The sequence below is a fragment of the Mytilus californianus genome, unplaced genomic scaffold, assembly GCF_021869535.1.
Source record: "Mytilus californianus isolate M0D057914Y unplaced genomic scaffold, xbMytCali1.0.p SCAF_3, whole genome shotgun sequence".
NCBI classification, from domain to species: Eukaryota; Metazoa; Mollusca; class Bivalvia; order Mytilida; family Mytilidae; genus Mytilus; species Mytilus californianus.
In genome coordinates, this window is record NW_026262679.1 from 67,519,773 (window position 1) to 67,542,096 (window position 22,324).

At 33.1% G+C, this 22,324-nt stretch overlaps 1 protein-coding gene and 1 long non-coding RNA gene across 2 annotated transcripts in view; one reads left to right on the top strand and one right to left on the bottom strand.

Annotated features, from left to right (window-relative positions):
• The window catches only part of LOC127733198 (uncharacterized), a 116,357-nt gene extending 97,451 nt beyond the window's left edge, over positions 1-18,906 (bottom strand). Inside the window, exon 1 of the long non-coding RNA XR_007996896.1 lies at positions 18,863-18,906. This is a non-coding gene — a long non-coding RNA (uncharacterized LOC127733198). The remainder of the gene's footprint in view (positions 1-18,862) is intronic.
• Positions 1-22,324, top strand: part of LOC127733112 (ras GTPase-activating-like protein IQGAP1) — a 231,346-nt gene that overhangs the window by 201,843 nt on the left and 7,179 nt on the right. The window contains exons 38-41 of the mRNA XM_052242397.1: positions 2,764-2,873; positions 9,062-9,176; positions 13,690-13,856; positions 16,100-16,234. Of these exons, the coding sequence (XP_052098357.1) occupies positions 2,764-2,873; positions 9,062-9,176; positions 13,690-13,856; positions 16,100-16,234 (527 nt within the window). The remainder of the gene's footprint in view (positions 1-2,763; positions 2,874-9,061; positions 9,177-13,689; positions 13,857-16,099; positions 16,235-22,324) is intronic.

Below are 22,324 nucleotides of genomic sequence, written 5' to 3' on the forward strand. Positions count from 1 at the left end.
TAGGCATTACAACTTATGCTGTATAATTATTTCAAGTTTATGCATGAAAACACAAATCTTTGAATACTATGTAGTCTGTATTGAAGGTGTTGTAATGAACTTCCAGTTATAAAATTTTTGTTGTTGTGTTGTTGAAATATATTAGATTTAGTTTTCCTGTTTGAGTTTTTCTGTTATGGTTAAAAGAGACCTTGTATATGGCTTACTTTATGGTATGGGTTTTGACCTCTTGTAGAATGCTGTACAGTCACCTATTTATGTGTTGATATAAAATCCTTTTTCCTGTGATCTTCGGTATTTGGTCGTCTCATCGACAATACATATCATTTGTTATCATGAATGACTAACCGTATACTGGTACACCTAATTTCAAATTGTGATATTATCATGCAAATTGTTTGGAAATTGGAACATTTTTTAAAAAAGTGGATTTCGCTAGAATTGAATGAAGTGTTATGTGAATAAAAAAAAATCTGAAAAATCCTGTTAAGGTCCAACTTTCTAGTTTTGGAAAAGTACTGTTAATTCAGAAATTATTGCATGCATTTATTAATGCGATTTTGGAAAAAGGACAAAATACAAGACTTATCATTGCGATTTCAGGAAAATCTGCATACAGATAAATGGATCAGATATCAGAATGCGAGTTCTTATTATTGCAATACGGTACCTAAGCAGTCGCATTATTCGCATTAATAAAAACTAATTAATTTCTGAATTTACAGAATACATTTGTGGTATTCCATTTAAATCCTTGTTGATGACACCTTATGCTGTCATATATGACTGCTGTTGTTCCAAGAAATATTGAAAATGACAAAAAATTCAGAAGGGAAATACATCCCTCAAAATGGCATGTCTTATGCCGTAACTGTGTAACCCTCTTTGAATAAGGAACTATTATTATTATTATTATTATTATTAAAGTAAACACAGGCATGTTGGGAATACCTTTTTGGTTCACTCTTTCTTGGAAAAGAAGAAAAAATCTTTTGAAATCAATATCTATTTCATCAAATTTGTTGTTATGGACTTTAATTAACAGCCAAAACAAGTGCCATCAATGATAATGCTGAACTGGATTGAACTTTTTAAATAAAATTTTCCTTGATTATTTATCTATTACAACTTGTATGAAATTTTATAGGAAGAATTAGTTTTTCCTCATTGCTGCATTCTAGCCTAGAGTGCTGGTGACCATGGGTTTGATTTCAGGATTGGTTTTATAATGACTTTAGAAATAGTATTTGCTGCTACTCCATTTATGAGTTAATGAAAAGATAGGCCAGCTCAAGAATCAAAATAATATTTCTTAGTAGGGCTGTATGTCTTCCTTTGGACATATATGATACTTTGTGAACTAGCAAATTAAAAATCTGACAGCCTGTCTGTCTAGTGCAAAGCAGGGGAAATCATATTTCATTAACATCTTATCCTGAAATATTTGCAATGAATGTCAAGCAAAAGACAGTCAGTATAAAGCTTTGCAGAAATCTGTATTTTGTTTCAACAAATTTGTGTAGGTATCAAGTAATGAATCTGTTATTGTGTTTATGTTTATCCATCTATCTGTACATTTTTTGTAGACGACAAATTTGTCAAGTTTTCCATCCAGTCCATCAAACTGCTTTGTGTTTGGAATGTATCTAGTTTCAAAGTCGGTAGTCAAAGATCAAGATAACTTTTTCCCTATGTGTTTATATGTTGGGAAACCAATCTACATCAAACTTAGTATGACAATTTGATATCAATGGCAAAGTTCAAGGTCGCTTGAAAGCATTCTTAAGAAATAGCTGTTTAGATGATGTTTGATTTTGATAGGATGTCCTGCTGTGTTCTGCTCTTGTTTTGATACTTGAGAATTGTTGTAGCCACAATTGTACTACAATGATTATACCCCATGGAACAAAGTTCCGTAGGGTTTAATGTTTTTGACCCGTTCGTCCGTCTGTCCGTTAGTCCTGTTCACAACTCCTCTGAAACCACACAACAGAATTTCATGAACTTTGTAGATAATAAGGACATACTATGTAGGTGTGCATATCGAGTTATGCCCCTTTGAATTTAGAATTTAGGCCTAAATATACTACTGCAACATTTTGTCATCGCAACTCCTCTGAAATCTCAGAACAGAATTCCATGAAACTTTGTAAATAATAAGGACATACTATGTAGATGTGCATATTGACAGGAAATTATGATTCAATTTTTTTTTTAAAGTTATGCACCTTTGAACTTACAAATTAAGCCTAAATATACTACTGCAGCAGTTTGTCATCACAACTCCTCTGAAATCATGCAACAGAATTTCATGAAACTTTGTAGGACATAATATGTAGATGTGCATATCCACAAGAAATTTTTATCAGTTGACTTTTGTAGGAGTTATGACTCTTTTAACTTAGGATTCTGGTGAGATTATGTTTGCCAAGTGACAATGTGGGAGTGTGGAGTATGTGAGCACCCTCACAAAGGTTCTTTAATTGAATCTCTTCTGTTCAACTGCAATACCAGTAATGAAACAGAATTATTACCCTAATTGAAATTCCCACAGAGTGCTTACAATGTTTTATCCACCGATGTAATGACACATGTGACTTCTAAGGCTAAATAAAGGCTGTACTTAGTTATTTCAATGTTAGGATGTGGTGTCTGAAAACTTATGTAACAGTTTTAACTTTTGCAGTTCTTGGAACTTTGTACATATATAATCTTGGAATGTTTAATTCACTCAAAATTTGGTTTTAATTTTTTTGGCAATAGGAAGATATACATCAAGCGATTGTGAAGAAAAGAGATGTCAGAGACAAGAAAATGACAGAATCTCAGGGCACTGGAGTAGTACGTCAACAGTCAATTCTAGGTGATGCAAGGTAAGCTAGTAATATTATGTCATGTACTTTTTGAAGGTTCCATTTTATAGGGGATAGTTTTTGGAAAGATTGGAACTTGTTCTAAATCTTTCCTAAGGCATCGGCCTCCCTAACAACAAGAAGCACAGGTTAGCTACTAAATCTACAAAATGTATACACTCTGAAATATAGTTCCCTATAATTCTCATGTCTGTGTACATATGCACAAATAAATTGTGAAAAATTTGGGTATATTTTTGGAGCAGTTCATTCAAGTATGTATGTCTTTAAGGTGTGTTGATGTGCAGGCTATTTTTTGTCATTTTGAATAGGTAACTAGAGTAATGATACTATACCGGTATGATTAACAACTGTCATGATCACCAAACAATCAGAGACGAGGTAGGGCCTAAATTTCAATGCCCCACCTCAAGTGCCAATCATATTGACCACATTGGTGAACCTCAGTCTTACATAATTATACAGACCTTTCAATTTACATCTCAATCCACTCTCGATACACAAATATTTGACCTCATAATTGAATTCACAAATGTATATATTAGATGTTTGATATATATACAGAGATGATAGATTTATTCATTGCCTATTACTTTTGATCTACACTACATAAAGTGTTTCTGTAAATAATGTCTGAAAGATAAATGATTAATTATCCTCCGGTTTTAAAAAAGTTTGGGTATACCTCTGTCTGTCCGTCTGTCCTTCCATCCGCCCAATGAATATTTTTCGTCCCTTCTTTCTCAGGAACTACATCATAAGGATTTCTGAAATTTGGTTTCAGGGTTTATGTAAGTCAGCTATACCGTGTGATGTGTTTTCAGATTCATCACTCAACAACTTCCTGTTTACCGTCAAGTATTTGAGCAGAAGCTCACAGTTTCACTTGTTAAGGATTAATACACTCTACAATTTTTAATCTTCAGTGTCATATAATCATATTTATACCCCACGCAACGGGTTGCGGAGGGTATAATGTTTTTGACCCGTCAGTCCGTCCGTCCGTCAGTCCGTCCGTCCGTCAGTCCTGTTTCTTGTCATCGCAACTCCTCTCAAACCACCCAACAGAATTTCACGAAACCTTTTTAGATAATAAGGACACACTATGTAGTTGTACATATCGACAGGAATTGCGATTCAATTTTTTTTCTAGGAGTTACTCCCCTTTGAACTTATTTACTTTAATGTACTTCTGCAACAGTTTGTCATCGCAACTCCTCTCAAACCACACAACAGAATTTCATGAAACCTTTTCAGATAATAAGGACATACTACGTAGATGTGCATATCGACAGGAAATTAAGATTCAATTTTTTTTCCAGGAGTTCCGCCCCTTTGAACTTATTTGCCCAATATACTACTGCAACCTTTTGTCATCGCAACTCCTCTCAAACCACACAACAGAATTTCATGAAACCTTTTCAGATAATAAGGACATACTACGTAGATGTGCATATCGACAGGAAATTACGATTCAATTTTTTTTCCAGGAGTTACACCCCTTTGAACTTATTTGCCCAATATACTACTGCAACCTTTTGTCATCGCAACTCCTCTCAAACCACACTACAGAATTTCATGAAACTGTGTAGATAATAAGGACATACTATGTAGATGTGCATATCATCAGGAAATTACGATTCAATTTTTTTTCCAGGAGTTACGCCCCTTTGAACTTATTTGCCCAATATACTACTGCAACCTTTTGTCATCGCAACTCCTCTCAAACCACACAACAGAATTTCATGAAACTGTGTAGATAATAAGGACATACTATGTAGATGTGCATATTGACAGGAAATTATGATTCAATTTTTTTTTCTGGTACAATTTTTTTTCTTACACTTATTTTATTTCTCCAATGACAATATGGGGACGTGGAGTATGGGAGCGCGCTCACTAAGGTTCTTTCATTGTTTTCAAAATCAATAAGCAATTCTCAGAAGAGAAAAATAGTGTACCTATGTTCCAACTTACAAAATGCCCCAAAACAACCTTTTTAGATTAATTTTTTGACACAATAAAGTTCATAGCTTCAAGTCAATCTGTTGGTCCTATGTCTTACAAGGATAATTGATAAACTTTAATAAAAGAATCTTTGTTTTGTAATTTCGTTTGTTTCAAAAGATGAAATGTAATTAAAAGAGGTGAAACATGTAACAGGGAACATTATTTGGTTAAGATATACACTGCAATTTAAATGAAATTATTGTGCAAATTAAGGGACCAGCTATCATTCAATTTGATTCACATTTAGCTCAATTTATATACTGAAAAAGTGCTTATCCTTCTAAAGACCTGCAGTTAATGCAATTATCAGCAAAAGTGCTTAATTAATGTTCTTTTTTGTCCACACCATACCTAAATATGATTTGAAATTATTCAAACTACTCTTCTTATCTTTCCATGAGTGATTTCCATCACTTTGATTATAAATTTCTTTGACCCCTTTCAATGTTAATATAAATTTAAGGAGATTTGGTATGATTGCCATTGAGATACTATACACTGCAGACCATAGGACGTGGATGTAAGCAGTTATAGTTCACTGTATGGCTTTTCACAATAAGCAAAACCTATACCTGTATAGTAAGGTATAAATGGCCCCAGCAAGACAAAATGTGAAACAAATCAAACATCGAAAACAGATGGCATGATTTATGCTTAGGTTAGATTAAGTCAGCTACTGGTCAGAGATAGGTCAGCTTAGGTACCAGAGGCTTGAATATGGCAAGATTGATACACTCATTTGTGAGGTCAGTTGTGCTTTTAGAAAGCTTTTGCCTGTGAATTTTATGTGATGTGGGGTTAATGCAAATAATGGCAGCAACTGTTTAGTAATTGATTGCCTAAAAATCTTGTGAAAAACTTTATTTAGGCAATGCTTGTGTATTATTTCTGAAACAGGACTTTATTTCTGTCGTCAGGTGTTTTAAAAACTTTTACAAAAACCTTCTCCTCTGAAACTACTAGGCCAAATTTAACCAAACTTGGCCACAATCACAATTAGGGTATCTAGTAAAAAATGTGTCAGATGACCCTGCCTGCCATCTATCATGGCCAACATGGTTAAAAATAGAACATAGCAGTAAAATGCAAGTTGGTCTATTATCTTAAAAAACCGCTATGAATGGAGAAAATCTGTCAGAGGCAAAAGTGTTCAGAATGATGAGATCTACCAACTGTTTATTTACTTCAAAACTGTCAGACTATTTCTGATAGGAGTTATTGCCCTTAAATGGTGAATTTTACCGATTTTTTTCATGTTTGCCTAAAATCTGAAAAAACTATAATAGATAGAGAGAAACTTTATATACCAAAAATGATTAACAAGACAATATCTACTAATAAGTCTGATGGTCGAAATCATCAGTCAACTCCTTATTGGAGTCAATGGCCTTTAATGACGATTATTATCATTTTTTTTGCGTTTTTGCTTAATATCTGAAAAACTATAATAGATAGATAGAAACTTAAATAAGCAAAATTGATCAGCAAGACAAGCTCTACAATTAAGTTTACAATCTTGAAATCGTCTGATGACCTCTTATTGGAGTTGTTGCCCTTTGGTAATGAATTTTACCTTTCTTTTTTTTTTGCGTTTTTGCCTTGTATCTGAAAAACTATTGATAGATAGAAACTTAAATTAGCAAAAATGATCAGCAAGACTTGATCTACAAATAAACCAATTGCCAAAATCATCAGTTGACTCCTTGTAGGACTTGCTCTTAATGACGATTTTTACCGATATTTTACGTTTTGACTACTATCTTGAAAACTATAAAAGATAGATGATCAGCAAAATAAGATCTACAAATAAGTAAAAGTTTGCTAAATTGTTGGTTTACTCTTTACTGGAGTGATTGCCTTAATTGATTTTTTTTTACTGTTTTTTTGTGTTTTGGGCAAAAACTAAAGAAAAGAGAGAGAAACTGTAAACAGAAAAAATTATCAGGAATACTAGATCAACAAAAAAAAAGAAGAAAATTTTTGTCCGGAATTCTATTCTAGTCCACAATGTTGGAGAAGGTCCATTGTTGAAGATGCTCATAGACCTAGGTGAGCGACACAGGCTACTTTAGAGCCTCTACTTATATGTCCATTTATGGGAAGTATTATGGTATACCTCTGTCCGTCCATCCGGCGTCAACAATTTGGACAATAACTCTAAAACTCTTTCACCAATTTTCATGAAATTTTGATGAATTGTTTATATCTATTGACGTAAGCTCCCTTTCGCTATTTATGAATTTTAGATTTTCCTTTGAGTTATGGGATTTTATTCTTAAAAAAACTGGTTTTTTTTCAGATTTCTGACTATGACTCAAACATGTATTGAACAATTTTCTAGAAACAAGTAACATTGTCGAAATCGTCAGTCGACTCCTTATTAGAGTTATTGCCCTTTGATGACAATCTTTACCAATTTTTTGCGTTTTTGCCTTTTATCTTAAAAACTTATAATAGATAGATAGAAACTTGAATAAGCAAAAATGATTAGCAAGACAAGATCTACAATGAAGAAAATTGGAGTTATTGCCCTTTGATAACGATTTTTACCATTTTTTTGGCGTTTTGCCTTACATGATAAAAATTCTAATAGATAAATAGACACTTTAAATCACAAAAATTATCAGCAAAGCAAGATCTACTAACAAGTCAAATTTTGCCGATATAGTTAGTAGACTGTCACTCTTAATAGGAGTGATTGCCCTTAAATGAGGATTTGTTTTTACCCTCTTTTATGTTTTGAGCAAAAACTAAAGAAGATAGAGAGAAACTAAACAGACTAAATGACCAGCAATACTAGATCAACAAAACAGATTTTTGTCATGAATTCTATTCTCGTCTACAATGTTGGAGAGTGTGCTTTGTTGAATATGCACATATTGTTTTTGTTTTTGTTTTTTTTTTGGGGAGGGGGGGGTCTAGTTTAGCAGTGCTCACAGTATTTCTAGTTGATCGAATAACTTCATTTGAAGCAGATAGATGAGCTGAAAGGGTGACCAGCGTATCATGCGCTCATGGCATAGCTCTTTATTAACATAGTTCAGAAGAAAAAATAAAAGACATTTTCTCTAGCAGAAGCAAACTTATCAGATCATAAAAGGGATGTGGGATAATTACTCTAAAAGCAAGCCATAATCAAATATCCTCTCATTAATATAATCCAAGTTAATAAGTTGTCCAACAGCTGAGATTTACCTGTTGACCTCACATGTAAGTTTTTTGTACTGGACATTGATCACATTTCACTGATTTGTATTTATTTCAGTAAAAAAAAAAAAATTTATAAAAGATATATTTCAAATGGTCAAATGATAACATTGGAAAGGTTTTTGAGAAATGACAAACAATATTCTTTACACAAGTACAAGTGTACATGTAGTCAGACGTGAAATTTGATTACACCTCAAATTTTCAAAATGATAAAAATATTATTCATACTTTTTATCTTATGTTCATCTTAAGTATATACTTGTGAAATAACGTGGGAAGAAAGTGTGAATGAAAGTTTGTTGATGTTGCACACTTCAAATGATACACTGTCCATTATCAGAACTGTCAATTTGCAAGTTAATATCATTTCACAGAATCTATCATGTCTATATCCAAGAACAAAGTTATTGATTTCATGTCAGTAAATAATTATTAGCGTGATTGCCTTTTAATTGTTACAAAGATAAAAGAAAAACAAAAACAAAAAACATTAAAAATAAAATTGAAAAATGTCTTGTTTGGCTCAAATTTTTTTTGCAAGCTTACTTCTAAACTCTCAATGGCTAAAATGCAAAAAGATACATAACTGTATATTAATAGCCATATTTTAGCAGATATTTAGAACAGTGTTGTAGGTTACTAACCTATACAATTTTCTTATGTCCTTTCTCTGAACCAAAAAAGAGAAATGAAAATGTATGTTTCAATGGTAACATGGTTTTAATAATGATATTTAATTTGTTGTTTTTAGGATTGACATATTATGAAGACTTCAAATTATGTTAAAACTATAGCACTCATGATCTTTATTAACAAATCATCATCAATAACTGAACTAAAAAAAGTGAGATTTTCCTATAAAAACTCCTTGAAAAGACCTGGGTTTCAAAAGAAAAAATAAGGAAACCCTGCAATGGAATGAGATCTTATTAATGAACATCGAAATGAAATCTATTTTTCTATTTCAGAATGCCATTAAGCATTATGAAAACAAAGATTACCAAGAATTTACAGACTTTAGAATTAGAGCAAGTAGTTACAAGGAAAAATAACTATCAGGATATAATCAATATGATTGCTCAGGTATGTATACCTATATACATGGTAATTGGCTTATACCCTTGCATCTTTTATTCATTAGAAGAAGAGAAGTGAACATATAAAAAACAAACCTGTTTTTAAACTCCAAGAGACATTTCGGTTATAGCCTCTGTCAGTCTGAACTTTTAGAATGATATCTTCAAAAATCGTATACAATCTGTATTGATGTATTATTTGCACAACCTTTTTCACCATGGGAATTCAGGACCTAAACTTTTTTTTCACTTTGTTAAGTTTCAAGTTGTATATATAAAAATTAGGAGATGAGGTATGATTGCCAATGAGACAACTATCGACCAAAGTTCAAATAAAGTGGTTGTTTACTGTATTTACTTGGAAAATTCTGCTTACCTGTGTCAGAAATAAATTTGAAAAAAATAAATAAATGATTCTAGACCACATCCGGAGTGCGTAGAAATCTATATTTATAGATATTGCATTAAAGTATTACTCTCCAAAGTAAAATAATGTTGTAGTTATGTAATCTTCTGTTTGATTTGTTCATCACATATTTGAAAGACTTTAGGCTAAAACAAAACATTGACAGCTGTCTAAAACGCCAAATCCAAACAAATAATCAGTTAGGTTCATTACTTTACATATTGTACGGCAGACTTCCTTGACCTATAATGGTTTACTTTTATTAATTGTAACTTGGATGGAGAGTTGTCTCATTGGCACTCATACCACATCTTCCTATGTTTATTCAGATGCTATGACAAGAAAAAAGACATTTGTACTGACACAGTTCATTTTATAGATATCCTAAAATACTTGAATTTTATCTTGCCTGCAACAAAAGTTGCAGATATAGGGATTACATTCCCACAACAGTGGTCATGTAAACTATTTGTATAAAGCTTTATATTTTAGAGGGTAAAAGACCATGATGCTTCATGTTGCGAAGTTGCTGTCTGTTGTATGTCCATTGTCCTAAACTTCCATTTTCATGGTTCAGCATCTGCTTGACAAAAAATGGATAGTTTTTTTTGTGAGGTGAATTTCTAATGTTTGAGTTATATGGTAACTATAAAATTGAGAATGGAAATGGGGAATGTGTCAAAGAGACAACAACCCGACCATAGAACAGACAACAGCAGAAGGTCACCAACAGGTCTTCAATGCAGCGAGAAATTCCCGCACCCAGAGGCGTCCTTCAGCTGGCCCCTTAACAAATATATATACTAGTTCAGTGATAATGAACGCCATACTAATCTCCAAATTGTACACAAGAAACTATAATTAAAAATAATACAAGACTAACTAAGGCTAGAGGCTCCTGACTTGGGACAGGCGCAAAAATGCGGCGGGGTTAAACATGTTTATGAGATCTCAACCCTCCCCCTATACCTCTAGCCAATGTAGAAAAGTAAACGTATAACAATACGCACATTAAAATTCAGTTCAAGAGAAGTCCGAGTCTGATGTCAGAAGATGTAACCAAAGAAAATTAAACAAAATGACAATAATACATAAATAACAACAGACTACTAGCAGTTAACTGACATGCCAGCTCCAGACTTCAATTAAACTGATTGAAAGATTATGTCTTCATCATATGAATATCAGGCACAATCCTGTTACCTATAGTTGGTATGTGGGTTCCTTGCAACGTATGGAATGATTGTAAGGTCTGTCTGTCTGGTTTGTATCATCTTACCTTGACCTCATTTTCATGGAGCATTGGTAAATGTTTTGATCTCCTGGTTTGGTCTGTTTCTTTGATACTAAAAGCAAAAGGTCAACTATATTTGGTGTATGGAATGATTGTAAGGTGTACATGTCTGTCTGGCAGGGTTTATATGATCTTGATGTTATGTCATGGATCATTGATAATGTTAAGTTTATGTGATACTTGTAGTAAAACCTTCATCTTTGAGACTTTCAACATTAAACCAATTATAGTCAGTAAAGCAGTTGAGACAATTTATCATGTGCACTCTTGTTTAATAAAACTTCATAATGATTTCAATTAGACAAATAGTTAAAAAGATTCAAGGATTTGAAAAGAAATAGAGTGCCCTCTACTTTATGTCAAAAGACAAACATGGTGAAGAACTTAAATAACATCATGTAATTGACATTTTTTCATATTTTTGCTTGAAGTACAGTATAACCTGCATTCCTGCCTGCCTGGCAATTTGAAATTTAGAGTAAAAACCTGTGAATTATACATGCTGAAATTCTGTAACTTTTAATTCCATCTCTATTTTGGCCTTATAACTTGGCAACATTATTATCAAACAGTGCCGGTCGACAAGTTCAATTTTCATTGATTCAGCAAGTTACCATTGAACTGTTCAAAATGTACACACTTGAAATCTGTACATTTTTATCAAACATATTAGAATTTTCTTAAGTTTAGAAGATGTCTTTCAAATGCTTTTTTCATATAAAAATTTAAAAATAATTTTTAATAGTAACTAGTATCATTTCTCCATTTTCGTCTAGCCTAGTCTAGGCTACTAGCAACCAATATGACAAGAGTATGAGTTGGCTCAGCAATGGAGTGAACTATTTGCATAAAACATTATATTTCAGAATTTAGAAGAGTTACCTTGTATTTTGTATACAGATTAATATTGTATGTCAATAAAAATATTCCTGCATGCTGTTTTTATGCCCCACCTATGTTTTTCAGTCTGTGCGTTCGTTCGTCCGTCCGTCCGTCTGTCTGTCCCGCTTCATGTTAAAGTTTTTGGTCCAGGTAGTTTCTGATGAAGTTGAAGTCCAATCAACTTGAAACTTAGTACACATGTTCCCTATGTTATGATCTTTCTAATTTTAATGCCAAATTAGAGTTTTTACCCCAATTTCAAGGTCCACTAAACATAGAAAATGATAGTGCGAGTGGGGCACCTGTGTACTATGGATAGATTCTTGTTTTTTATATCAATTTTTACATAGCTAAACTGTTAGAAAAGAAAAAAACATCACATGTTTTGAATTATTTTTTATTAAAATTAATAACAAATTAATAGCAAATTAGTTATATGAAACTCCTGAATCATCTGACTTTACACATAATTCACCACCTGATCAAAATAAAAGAAATAATTCTAAGAGTTTAACAGTTTGATCTTGCACTACTTGCCATAGTCTTGCTGTAGCAGTTGAATAAAGTAGTTTACTAATTTGCTCAGTTTTGTTGAATATTACTAAATGCAATTTGGTTAAACTATTATCAGATTGGCTACACTTACAGTCAATTCATTGTAAATATTGTTTATATTTTTATACGACCGCAAAATTTTTTTGCGGTCGTATATTGGTATGACGTTGGCGTCGTCGTACGAAGACACATTGGTTTTCGCACTCTAACTTTAGTTTAAGTGAATGGATCTCTATGAAATTTTACCATAAGGTTCAATACCACAAAAGGAAGGTTGGGATAAGCATTTTTGTAACTTCCAGACATAACTTGTGTGTTAGTGTATGGATCTCTCTGACATTGTACCACAAGGTTCCATATCACACAGGGAATGCTGGGATTGATTTTGGGGGTAATTGCCTCAAAATGTTAGGAATTAGGGGCCAAAAAAGGGACAAAAAACAAGCATTTTTCTAGTTTCATGACAATAACTTGTGTGTAAGTGTATGGATCTTTCTGAAATTGTACTACAAGGTTCCATATCACAAAGGGAAAGCTGGAATTGAGTTTGGGGGTAATTACACAAAACAATTAGGAAAAAGGGGCCAAAAATAAGCATTTTTCTAGTTTCCAGACAATAACTTGTGTTCAAGTGTATGGATCTCTCTGAAATTGTACTGCAAGGTACCATACCACAAAGGGAATGCTGGGATTGATTTTGGGGGTAATTGCCTCAAAATGTTAGGAATTAGGGGCCAAAAAAGGGGCAAAAAACAAGCATTTTTCTAGTTTCATGACAATTACTTGTGTGTAAGTTTATGGATCTTTATGAAATTGTACTACAAGGTTCCATATCACAAAGGAAAAGCTGGGTTTGAGTTTTGGGGTAATTGCCCTAAACGTTTAGGAATTTGGGGCCAAAAAGGGGCCAAAAAACAAGCATTTTTCTAGTTTCCAGACAATAACTTGTGTTTAAGTGTATGTATCTCTCTGAAATTGTACTGCAGGTACCATACCACAAAGGGAAGGCTGGGATTGAGTTTGGGGGTGATGAATCATAAGGGGGTTAAAAAAATTGGGGAGGGGGATTTTTTTTTCTTTAAAATTTTCCATATTAAATTGGTTATTTCTGGTTTATATATAAAAGCAAATAATAATGATATGGTTTGAATAGGTAAATTAAAAATTTTTAAGTTCTTAGACCACATTCATTCTGTGTCAGAAACCTGTGCTATGTCAAATATTTGATCACAATCCAAATTCAGTGCTGTATCAAGCTTGAATGTTGTGTCCATACTTGCCCCAACTGTTCAGGGTTCGACCTCTGCGGTCGTATCAAGCTGTGCCCAGTGGAGCATTTTATTAATATCTAGCATTCTCTTGAAAATCGTCTTTCTGTTTCAGGATATAAGGAATCAAAGGAGATATAGGAACCAACGTAAACAAGAACTTATGAAGATCAAACAAACCTTAAAAGGTTTACAAGAAAAGAGGAAATTTTATGAATCACAGATAGACTATTACAACAGATATGTCAAGACCTGTATAGATAATTTACAAAAAAAAAGCAAGTAAGTATTGAAAAAGTCTATTTAAAAGTGTTGCATAGCTGGTGACTTTGCCTACTCAGGATACTGGTATTTTTCATTTTGCAGTTTAATGTTGTGTTAAATAGCTTTCAAATTTTCACAAGAAGTAAGATTTTTATGGCTGGTAAAATTGATAAGGAACTTGTAAAATATTACAATGAAGAAAATGGGGCTCAATTGGAGTATATGCATATGTACTTCCGGTTTATTAATATTTGTGTATACGCTAATAAAATTAATACGCATTATTTTTTTCTTATGTTTATATTTAAATTACAATTTGAATATTTTATTACTTTTTATATCTTAATAAGTGGACAGGTTGACTGGTTGACATTTCAGCTATTTAAAATTGCAAATTAAAGTTGACTGGTCGACAGGTTGACAATTTGATAAGATGAAAATACAACTAAAGATGACAAGTTGACAGGTCGAATGGACCTGTGGAACGGTCAACTTGTCAACGTAAGTTGTATATTCATCTTATCAAATTGTCAACTTTTTAAAGGAACTAATATATGAAAATAATAAAAAGACAAGAAGTTAATTTTGGGAAAATATCTTTTTAAGTTAAGCCTTTGATCATATTTATTTTGTCGAAAAGCTATGTGTAAATTTGCCATTTTTTGTCAAATATGTCAGTACATGGTTATGACCTTGTACATTTAGTGACATCGCAAGTGACATTCCACACTTAAGTGTCTAGATTATATTCTTTTCATTTATCAGTGAAATTATCATAATTTTGAAAGTGTTGAAGAATTTAACTACTTTTTGGTTCAAAATTTGAAATTGCTATCACTTGATAACAGTCGTCTGTTGTCTGTCATCTTCATCTGTCAAGATGTGGTATGAGTGCCAATGAGACAACTCTCCATCCAAGTCAAAATTTATAAAAGTAAACCATTATAGGTCAAAGTACGGTCTTCAACAGGGAGCCTTGGCTCACACTGAACAGCAAGCTATAAAGGGCCCCAAAAATTACTAATGTAAAACCATTCAAACGGGAAAACCTTCTCCTCTGAAACTGCTGGACCAAATAAAACCAAAAATGGCCACAATCATCCTTTATGGGATCTAGATTAAAATTTTGTCCGGTGATCAACATGGCCACCAAGAGTAAAAATATAACATAGGGGTAAAATGCAGGTCTTGGAAACTGTTAAAGATGAAGACAATATTTGACTTGGGGCAGAAATATTAAGAAGATGAGATCTAACTACTGTTGATTTGAACCAAAACTGGCAGACAACTCCTTATATGAGTTACTGCCCTTCAATTATGATTTCAATTTTGCCTATTGCCCTGAAAACTATAATAGAAATAGAAAAAACTTTAAATGGCAAGACAAGATCTTTTTATGCACCCGCAGTAGGCAATGGGGGCATTAGGTATTACCCTTGACCATCTGTCCTTCCAATTTTCATTTCTGCACTGTGAGTTTTCTTCTTTTCCAACTTTTATGAAACTCATACACAATGCTGTGATTGAAAATGGTCAGACAGGGTTCGAATCTGAGCAGCAAGTCACTTACTGCTCAAGAGTTATGCCCTTGTTTAAATTGGAAAATTGCAAATCTTGAGCGGTGGCATTCATGTCTTTGGACACATTCTTCTTTTATTTTAAGCAAACATAGCAGAAATCTTCAGTCATCTCTGTATAGGAGTTATTGCACTAAGATTAGGAGTTTTACCCTTTTTAAGCATTTTGGGCAAAAACTAGAGTAGCAAAAGAGAAACTTCAAACAGCAAAAATAATCAACAAGACCAGATCTACAAATAAGTCAAATTGCTAAAAGTGTCAGTTCACTCCTTTTAGGAGTTATTGACATTAAATGATGATGATTGTTTACCAATTTTTTAATTTTTGGCACAAACTAGTAGAGAAAAACGGTAAACAACAAAAATAATCAACAAAATAGAGAATTTTAGTCATGAATATATATTCTAGTCTATAATGTTGGAGAGTGGCCATTTTGAAGATGCACAAAGATTAAGGTGAGAGACATTAAAGAGCCCCTTGTCCAATTCCTGTGGCCAAATTGTCCTTTCTGTCATCTATTACTGAAAGCTTGTCTCTTTAAGATTGCTCATCTACCATTTTCATATTTACAGCAAATCTACAGAGAAAAATTTCATGAACATTTTTGTACTATCTTTATAATCCCACTCATATGGAACATTGATTATTAGTATATATTAAAAAGGAAAGTTTTTATATTTCAGTTACAGAAAGTCGAGAGGATTATTTAAACGTGGAGATGCTGATGATAAGGAACACCATGAGAAGTTAAAATATAGCGGTGCTAAATTGTATGAGAAGGGAATAGTCCTTGAGATAGAAGGTCTCCCTACAAATCAGTAAGTATTTGAGATGGTCTGCCTTCAATGAAAACATTAAGTACATATTGTACATGGTTAAATTTCCAGAAATGAGATTAGATGTTCTTGCTACAAAAAGGTAATTCTGGAAAAAGAAGGTCTTTGTACCTTTGTCTTTGAAACAAAACTATTGTTTTACATTTGTCATTTCAGGGCCTTTTATAGGTGACTATGCGGAATGGGTTTTACTCATTGTTGAAGGCCGTACGGTGACCTATAGTTGCTAATTTCTGTGTCATTTGGTCTCTTGTGGAAAGTTGTCTCATTGGAAATCATATCAGAAGAATCTATTTTGCATATACATGTACAGTGTAATTTAACATTTTCAATTCTAGTAAGTTTTATCTATTTTGTAAGCCTAAAACTCCCTGCTTATTATCAAACTAGATTTTTAGCTCACCTGGCCCCTTTGGGCCAGGTGAGCTTTTCTCATCACTTGGGGTCTGTCATCAACTTTTACAAAAATCTTCTCCTCTGAAACTACTGGGCCAAATTTAAACAAGCTTGGCCACAATCATCATTGGGGTATCTAGTTTAAAAAATGTGTCTGATGACCCCTCCTGCCAACTAAGATGGCCGACATGGCTTAAAAAAGAACATAGGGGTAAAATGCAAGTTTTGTCTATTATTTTGGAAATCGTTATAAAAAGAGAAAATTTAACACGATCAGAAATGTTCAGAATGTTGTGCTCTACCATTGTTCGTATACGTCAAAACTGTCACATGACTTCTTATAAGAGTAATTGCCCTTAAATGACGTATTTTACCATTTTTATTTTCATTTTTATACGACCGCAAAAATTAAAAATTTTTTGGTTGTATATTGGTATGACGTTGGCGTTGGCGTCGTCGTCGTCGTCATCGTCATCTGGCGTCGTCCGAAGACACATTGGTTTTCGCACTCTAACTTTAGTTTAAGTGAATGGATCTCCATGAAATTTTACCATAAGGTTCAATACCACGAAAGGAAGGTTGGGATTGATTTTGGGGGTTATGGTACCAACAGTTAAGGAAAAAGGGGCCAAAAATAAGCATTTTTGTAACTTCCAGACAATAACTTGTGTGTAAGTGTATGGATCTCTCTGACATTGTACCACAAGGTTCCTTATCACAAAGGGAAGGCTGTAATTGATTTTGGGGGTAATTGCCTCAAAAGTTTAGGAATTAGGGGCCAAAAAAGGGGCAAAAAAACAAGCATTTTTCTAGTTTCATGACAATAACTTGTGTGTAAGTGTTTGGATATTTCTGAAATTGTACTACAAGGTTCCATATCACAAAGGGAAAGCTGGAATTGAGTTTGGGGGTAATTGCCCTAAACGTTTAGGAATTGGGGGCCAAAAAGGGGCCAAAAATAAGCATTTTTCTAGTTTCCAGACAATAACTTGTGTTCAAGTGTATGGATCTCTCTGAAATTGTACTGCAAGGTACCATACCACAAAGGGAAGGCTGGGATTGAGTTTGGGGGTGATGAATCATAAGGGGTTTCAAAAAATTTGGGGGGGGAGGATTTTTTTTTTTTCTTTTTTTTTTCTTCTTTTCCTTTTTTTTTTTCTTTTAAAATTTTCCATTTTAAGTTGGTTATTTCTGATTAATATTTAAAAGCAAATAATAATGATATGGTAGGAGATACACACCAAACAGGATGTGTAAATTATTATATAATAAGTATTGTGCAATAGCAAGAAATTTTCAATTGCACAGTATTGCACAATAGCAAGAAATCTTCAATTGCACAGTATTGCGCAATAACAAGAAATCTTCAATTGCACAGTATTGCGCAATAGCAAGAAATATCCAATAGCACAATATTGCGCAATAGCAAGAAATTGTCAATTGTACAGTATTGCGCAATAGCAAGAAATATTCAATTGCACAGTATTGTGCAAAAGAAGATACTTCGTATAAATTGCATTTTTCTTGATCAATTTCAATGGGGTTTTATTCTTGAATTCTTGGGGTTCTTTAATATGCTGAATCTAATCGTGTATTAAGTTTTTGGATTTTGGGCCCCGTTTTTAAATTGGTCCACATTGAGGTCCAAAGGGTCCAAAATTTAACTTTGTTTCATTTCATCAAAAATTGAATTATTGGGGTTCTTTGATATGCCGAATCTAACCGTGTATTTAGATTCTTAATTTTTGGTTCCGTTTTCAAATTGGTCTACATTAAGGTCCAAAGGGCCCAAAATTAAACTTAGTTTGATTTTAACAAAAATTTAATTTTTAGGGTTCTTTGATATGTTGATTCTTAACATGTATTTAGATTTTTGATTATGGGCCCAGTTTTCAAGTTGGTCCAAATCGGGGTCCAAAATTAAACTTTGTTTGATTTCAACAAAAATTGAATATATGGGGTTCTTTGATATGCTGAATCTAACCATGCATTTAGATTTTTGATTTTTGGTCCCCGTTATCAACTTTGTCCACATTGAGGTCATAATGGTCCAAAATTAATCTTTGTTTGATTTCATCAAAAAGTGAATTCTTGGGGTTCTTTGATATGCTGAATCTAACCATGTATTTAGATTTTGGATATTGGACCATAATAGGTGAATGTCCAATTTAAAATTTTTAAGTTCTTAGACCACATTCATTCTGTGTCAGAAACCTATGCTGTGTCAAATATTTAATCACAATCCAAATTCAGAGCTGTATCAAGCTTGAATATTGTGTCCATACTTGCCCCAACTGTTCAGGGTTCGACCTCTGCGGTCGTATCAAGCTGCGCCCTGTGGAGCATTTTATTGCCTATTATCTTGAAAAGTATAATAGATAGAACATAAATTGCAAAAATGATCAGCAAGACAAGTTCTACAAATAAGTTTACATGGTTGAAATCATCCATATTGCCTTTTGATGATGATTTTTACCAATTTTTTGCATTTTTGCCTTATATCTTAAAAAAAAATATAATAGATAGATAGAAACTTAAATAAGCAAAAATGATCAGCAAGACAAGATCTACTAACAAGTCAAATTTTGCCAATATAGGTAGTAGATTGTCACTCTATAGGAGTGATTGCCCTTAAATGAGGATTTTTTTTTTACCCTCTTTTGTGCTTTGAGCAAAAACTAAAGAAGATACAGGGACACTAAACAGACCAAATGATCAGCAATACAAGATCAACAAAACAGAGATTTTTGTCATGAATTCTATTCTCGTCTACAATGTTGGAGAGTGTCCTTTGTTGAATATGCACATTAACCAAGGTGAGCGGCACAGGCTCAAAGAGCCTCTAGTTTGGGAAACCAATGACATCAGCACAAACATAGATGACACCAATGCACAAGTAAAAACTGTTGCTTAAAAATTTTGAAAGTTTGTGCTTCTTTTGAGTTTAAACTTTATATTCAGTTTTTAACTTAAATGCTGTTTCATACTTAATGTTCACTTTTTGAGGTATTTGGGACAAAGTTATCATATAATCAAGTGAATCCTGTTGATAGGATTACTTATAAATACAGTCGAACCTCGTTGTGTCGAACTCGGTTGTATTGAAAACTCAGATGAGTTGAAGTAATTACTCGGTCCAGGTAAAATTCACATTTGATCAATGCATAATTACCTCTGATGAGTCGAACTGGATTGATTCAAATCTTCAGATAAGTCGAGTAAATTTTATAGTCCCGTCAATGTAAAACTAATGTAATTGACCCCGATGTCTTGAAGTTCGAACATGTAAAAAAAATTTAAAGAAGCAGACCTAATGATAAAAATTCAAATCGGGTGTTCTTCCTATGTAACCTAATCATTTTCAAAAGAGATTAAAGCTGAGTAAACATACTTGTTTTTATACGACCGCAAAAGTGGTCATATATTGGTATCACCTAGTCGTTGTCGTCTTCGTCTTCAGAAGACATTTGGTTTCCGGACAATAACTTAAGTAAATGTAAATAGAAATCTATGAAGTTTAAACACAAGGTTTACAAAAGGAAAGTTGGGATTGATTTTGGGGGTTATAGTCCTAACAGTTTAGGAATTAGGGGCCCAAATAAGCATTTTTCTAGTTTCCAGACAATAACTTGTGGAACGGTGTATGGATCTCTTTGAAATTATACCACAAGTTTCCATACCACAAAGGGATGGTTAGGATTGGCTTTGGGGGGTTATGATTCAAACCGTTTAGGAAAAAGGGGCAAAAAAGGGGGAAAAACAAGAGTTTCCTGGTTAATGGACAATTAAAAAAAAGTACAATGTTATGTTTGGATTACCTCCCTTACACTGCTTTTAAATTATATGCATGTTCAGGACGAGAACAAGTTAACAATAAATACAATAGGTAGGTCTTGTAATAAGAGGCCATCCAGGATGATGGTCGGGGAAATTTGTACTGCCACTGGAAAATGTTTATTTTTAGAAGTTACTATTTAAAAATGCTGATTAAGGATTATTAATTTTAGCAATGATTATGTATGTCATTTTTATTCTATTTTAAGACTTTTATGATGTATTTAAATGGGTTATTATGGTTGCAAACTCCTTTGAAAATTTGAATTGAGATTATGACTGACCATATCTTGAGGGAAAGAATTTTTTTTTTGGTAAAAGGGGGTGGGGACAATTTTTTCTCAATTCAGATTTCAGAAATTAAAAAGAAAATTTCTTCAAATATTTTTTTTTTGCAAAAAAAAAATTGTGGAGGGGGGGGGGGGGGGGGGGGGGTGGTCAATTCGCAACAGCATAATGTATTGCACAAAAGCAAAAAATTGAATATAATTCCAAATCATATAACCAATTCTAAATTCTTTGACTACAGTTATTCTGTGTCAGAAACCTATTATGTGTTAAATATTTAATTACAATCCCAAATTCAGACCTGTATCAAGCGCGAATATTGTGTCCATTTTTGCCCCAACTGTTCAGGGTTGGACCTCTGCGGTCGTATCCAGTTGCACTCGGCGAAACAATTTAATATAACAGTTAAAATGACATGTTTATGGTGATCGGTAATTTTAAAACACCTCCCTTTGTTGATTGTTCAAGTGGAATGTTGTGTTGAACATTGTTCACATGATTTAAAAACGAAACGAATTTAAATGACCCTAGCCAAGATTAAATGAATCGTTAGATTTAAAACTCATTAAATACAATACATGAAAGGATTAGGACAATTATTATAAATTCATGATCATTTAATGTACGCAGACGATCTCATCAGAGACTGTTTAGAACTTATTCTGTTTCGCAAGTGATTTTATAATTTATAGTGACTGACCTTAGTAAATATTTGTATAGAGTATTGATTTTATTATGCATGATTTGTATCTGTACTTGTGTGTTTAATTATTGTGAAGGACCAAAAATGGAGATTGAATATACAACCATAAGTGTAATACTGAAAAAAGTTTCACTGTTCATTGTATCTAGTTTACACAAATCTCATACCGTATTTCATGCATTCCAAATTTTTACGACAAACTCAATCTCGGATGAGTCGAATACTTTGGTCCGTTCCCTTCGACTTCCACACAACGAGGTTTGACTGTAACTAAAAGTTCAAAGAAGTTTTGATATAATTTTGTCATGCCTTGATAAAGTAGTAGAGGGACCTAGGCATGCTGTAATAAGCAGCGGTGGTGTCAACAATTTGTTCAAGTTTGTAATTAGGTGAAGTCCGTGATATTTGGGATGCAATTGTTTAATCTTTGGCAAGTCTTATTTCCATGGAGATTACATATTTCTGTGTTAACTGTTTATTTTTAGCTACCCTGACCCAAAGGGCGCCTGTTCTTGTTGGTTAAGTTTAAAAAAAAAAATACAAATGAGCAGTCATGGCGTAAATTGTCCGTCAACTCCTTTTAGGAGTTATTGGCCTTAAATGACAATTTTGACGAATTTTTGCATTTTAGTCTTTTATCTTGAAAACAATAATAGATAGATAAAAAATTGAACAGCAAAAATGATCAGCAAGACAAGATCTACAATTGAGTCAAATTGGCCGAAATTGTTCGAAACTCCTTGTAAGAGTTATTGCCCATTATTACATTGGTTGCAATGAATTACCATGATTTCCCAGTGAAATGAAAATAGATAATTTTTCATGTGAAATAAATTTGATAATTTCACATT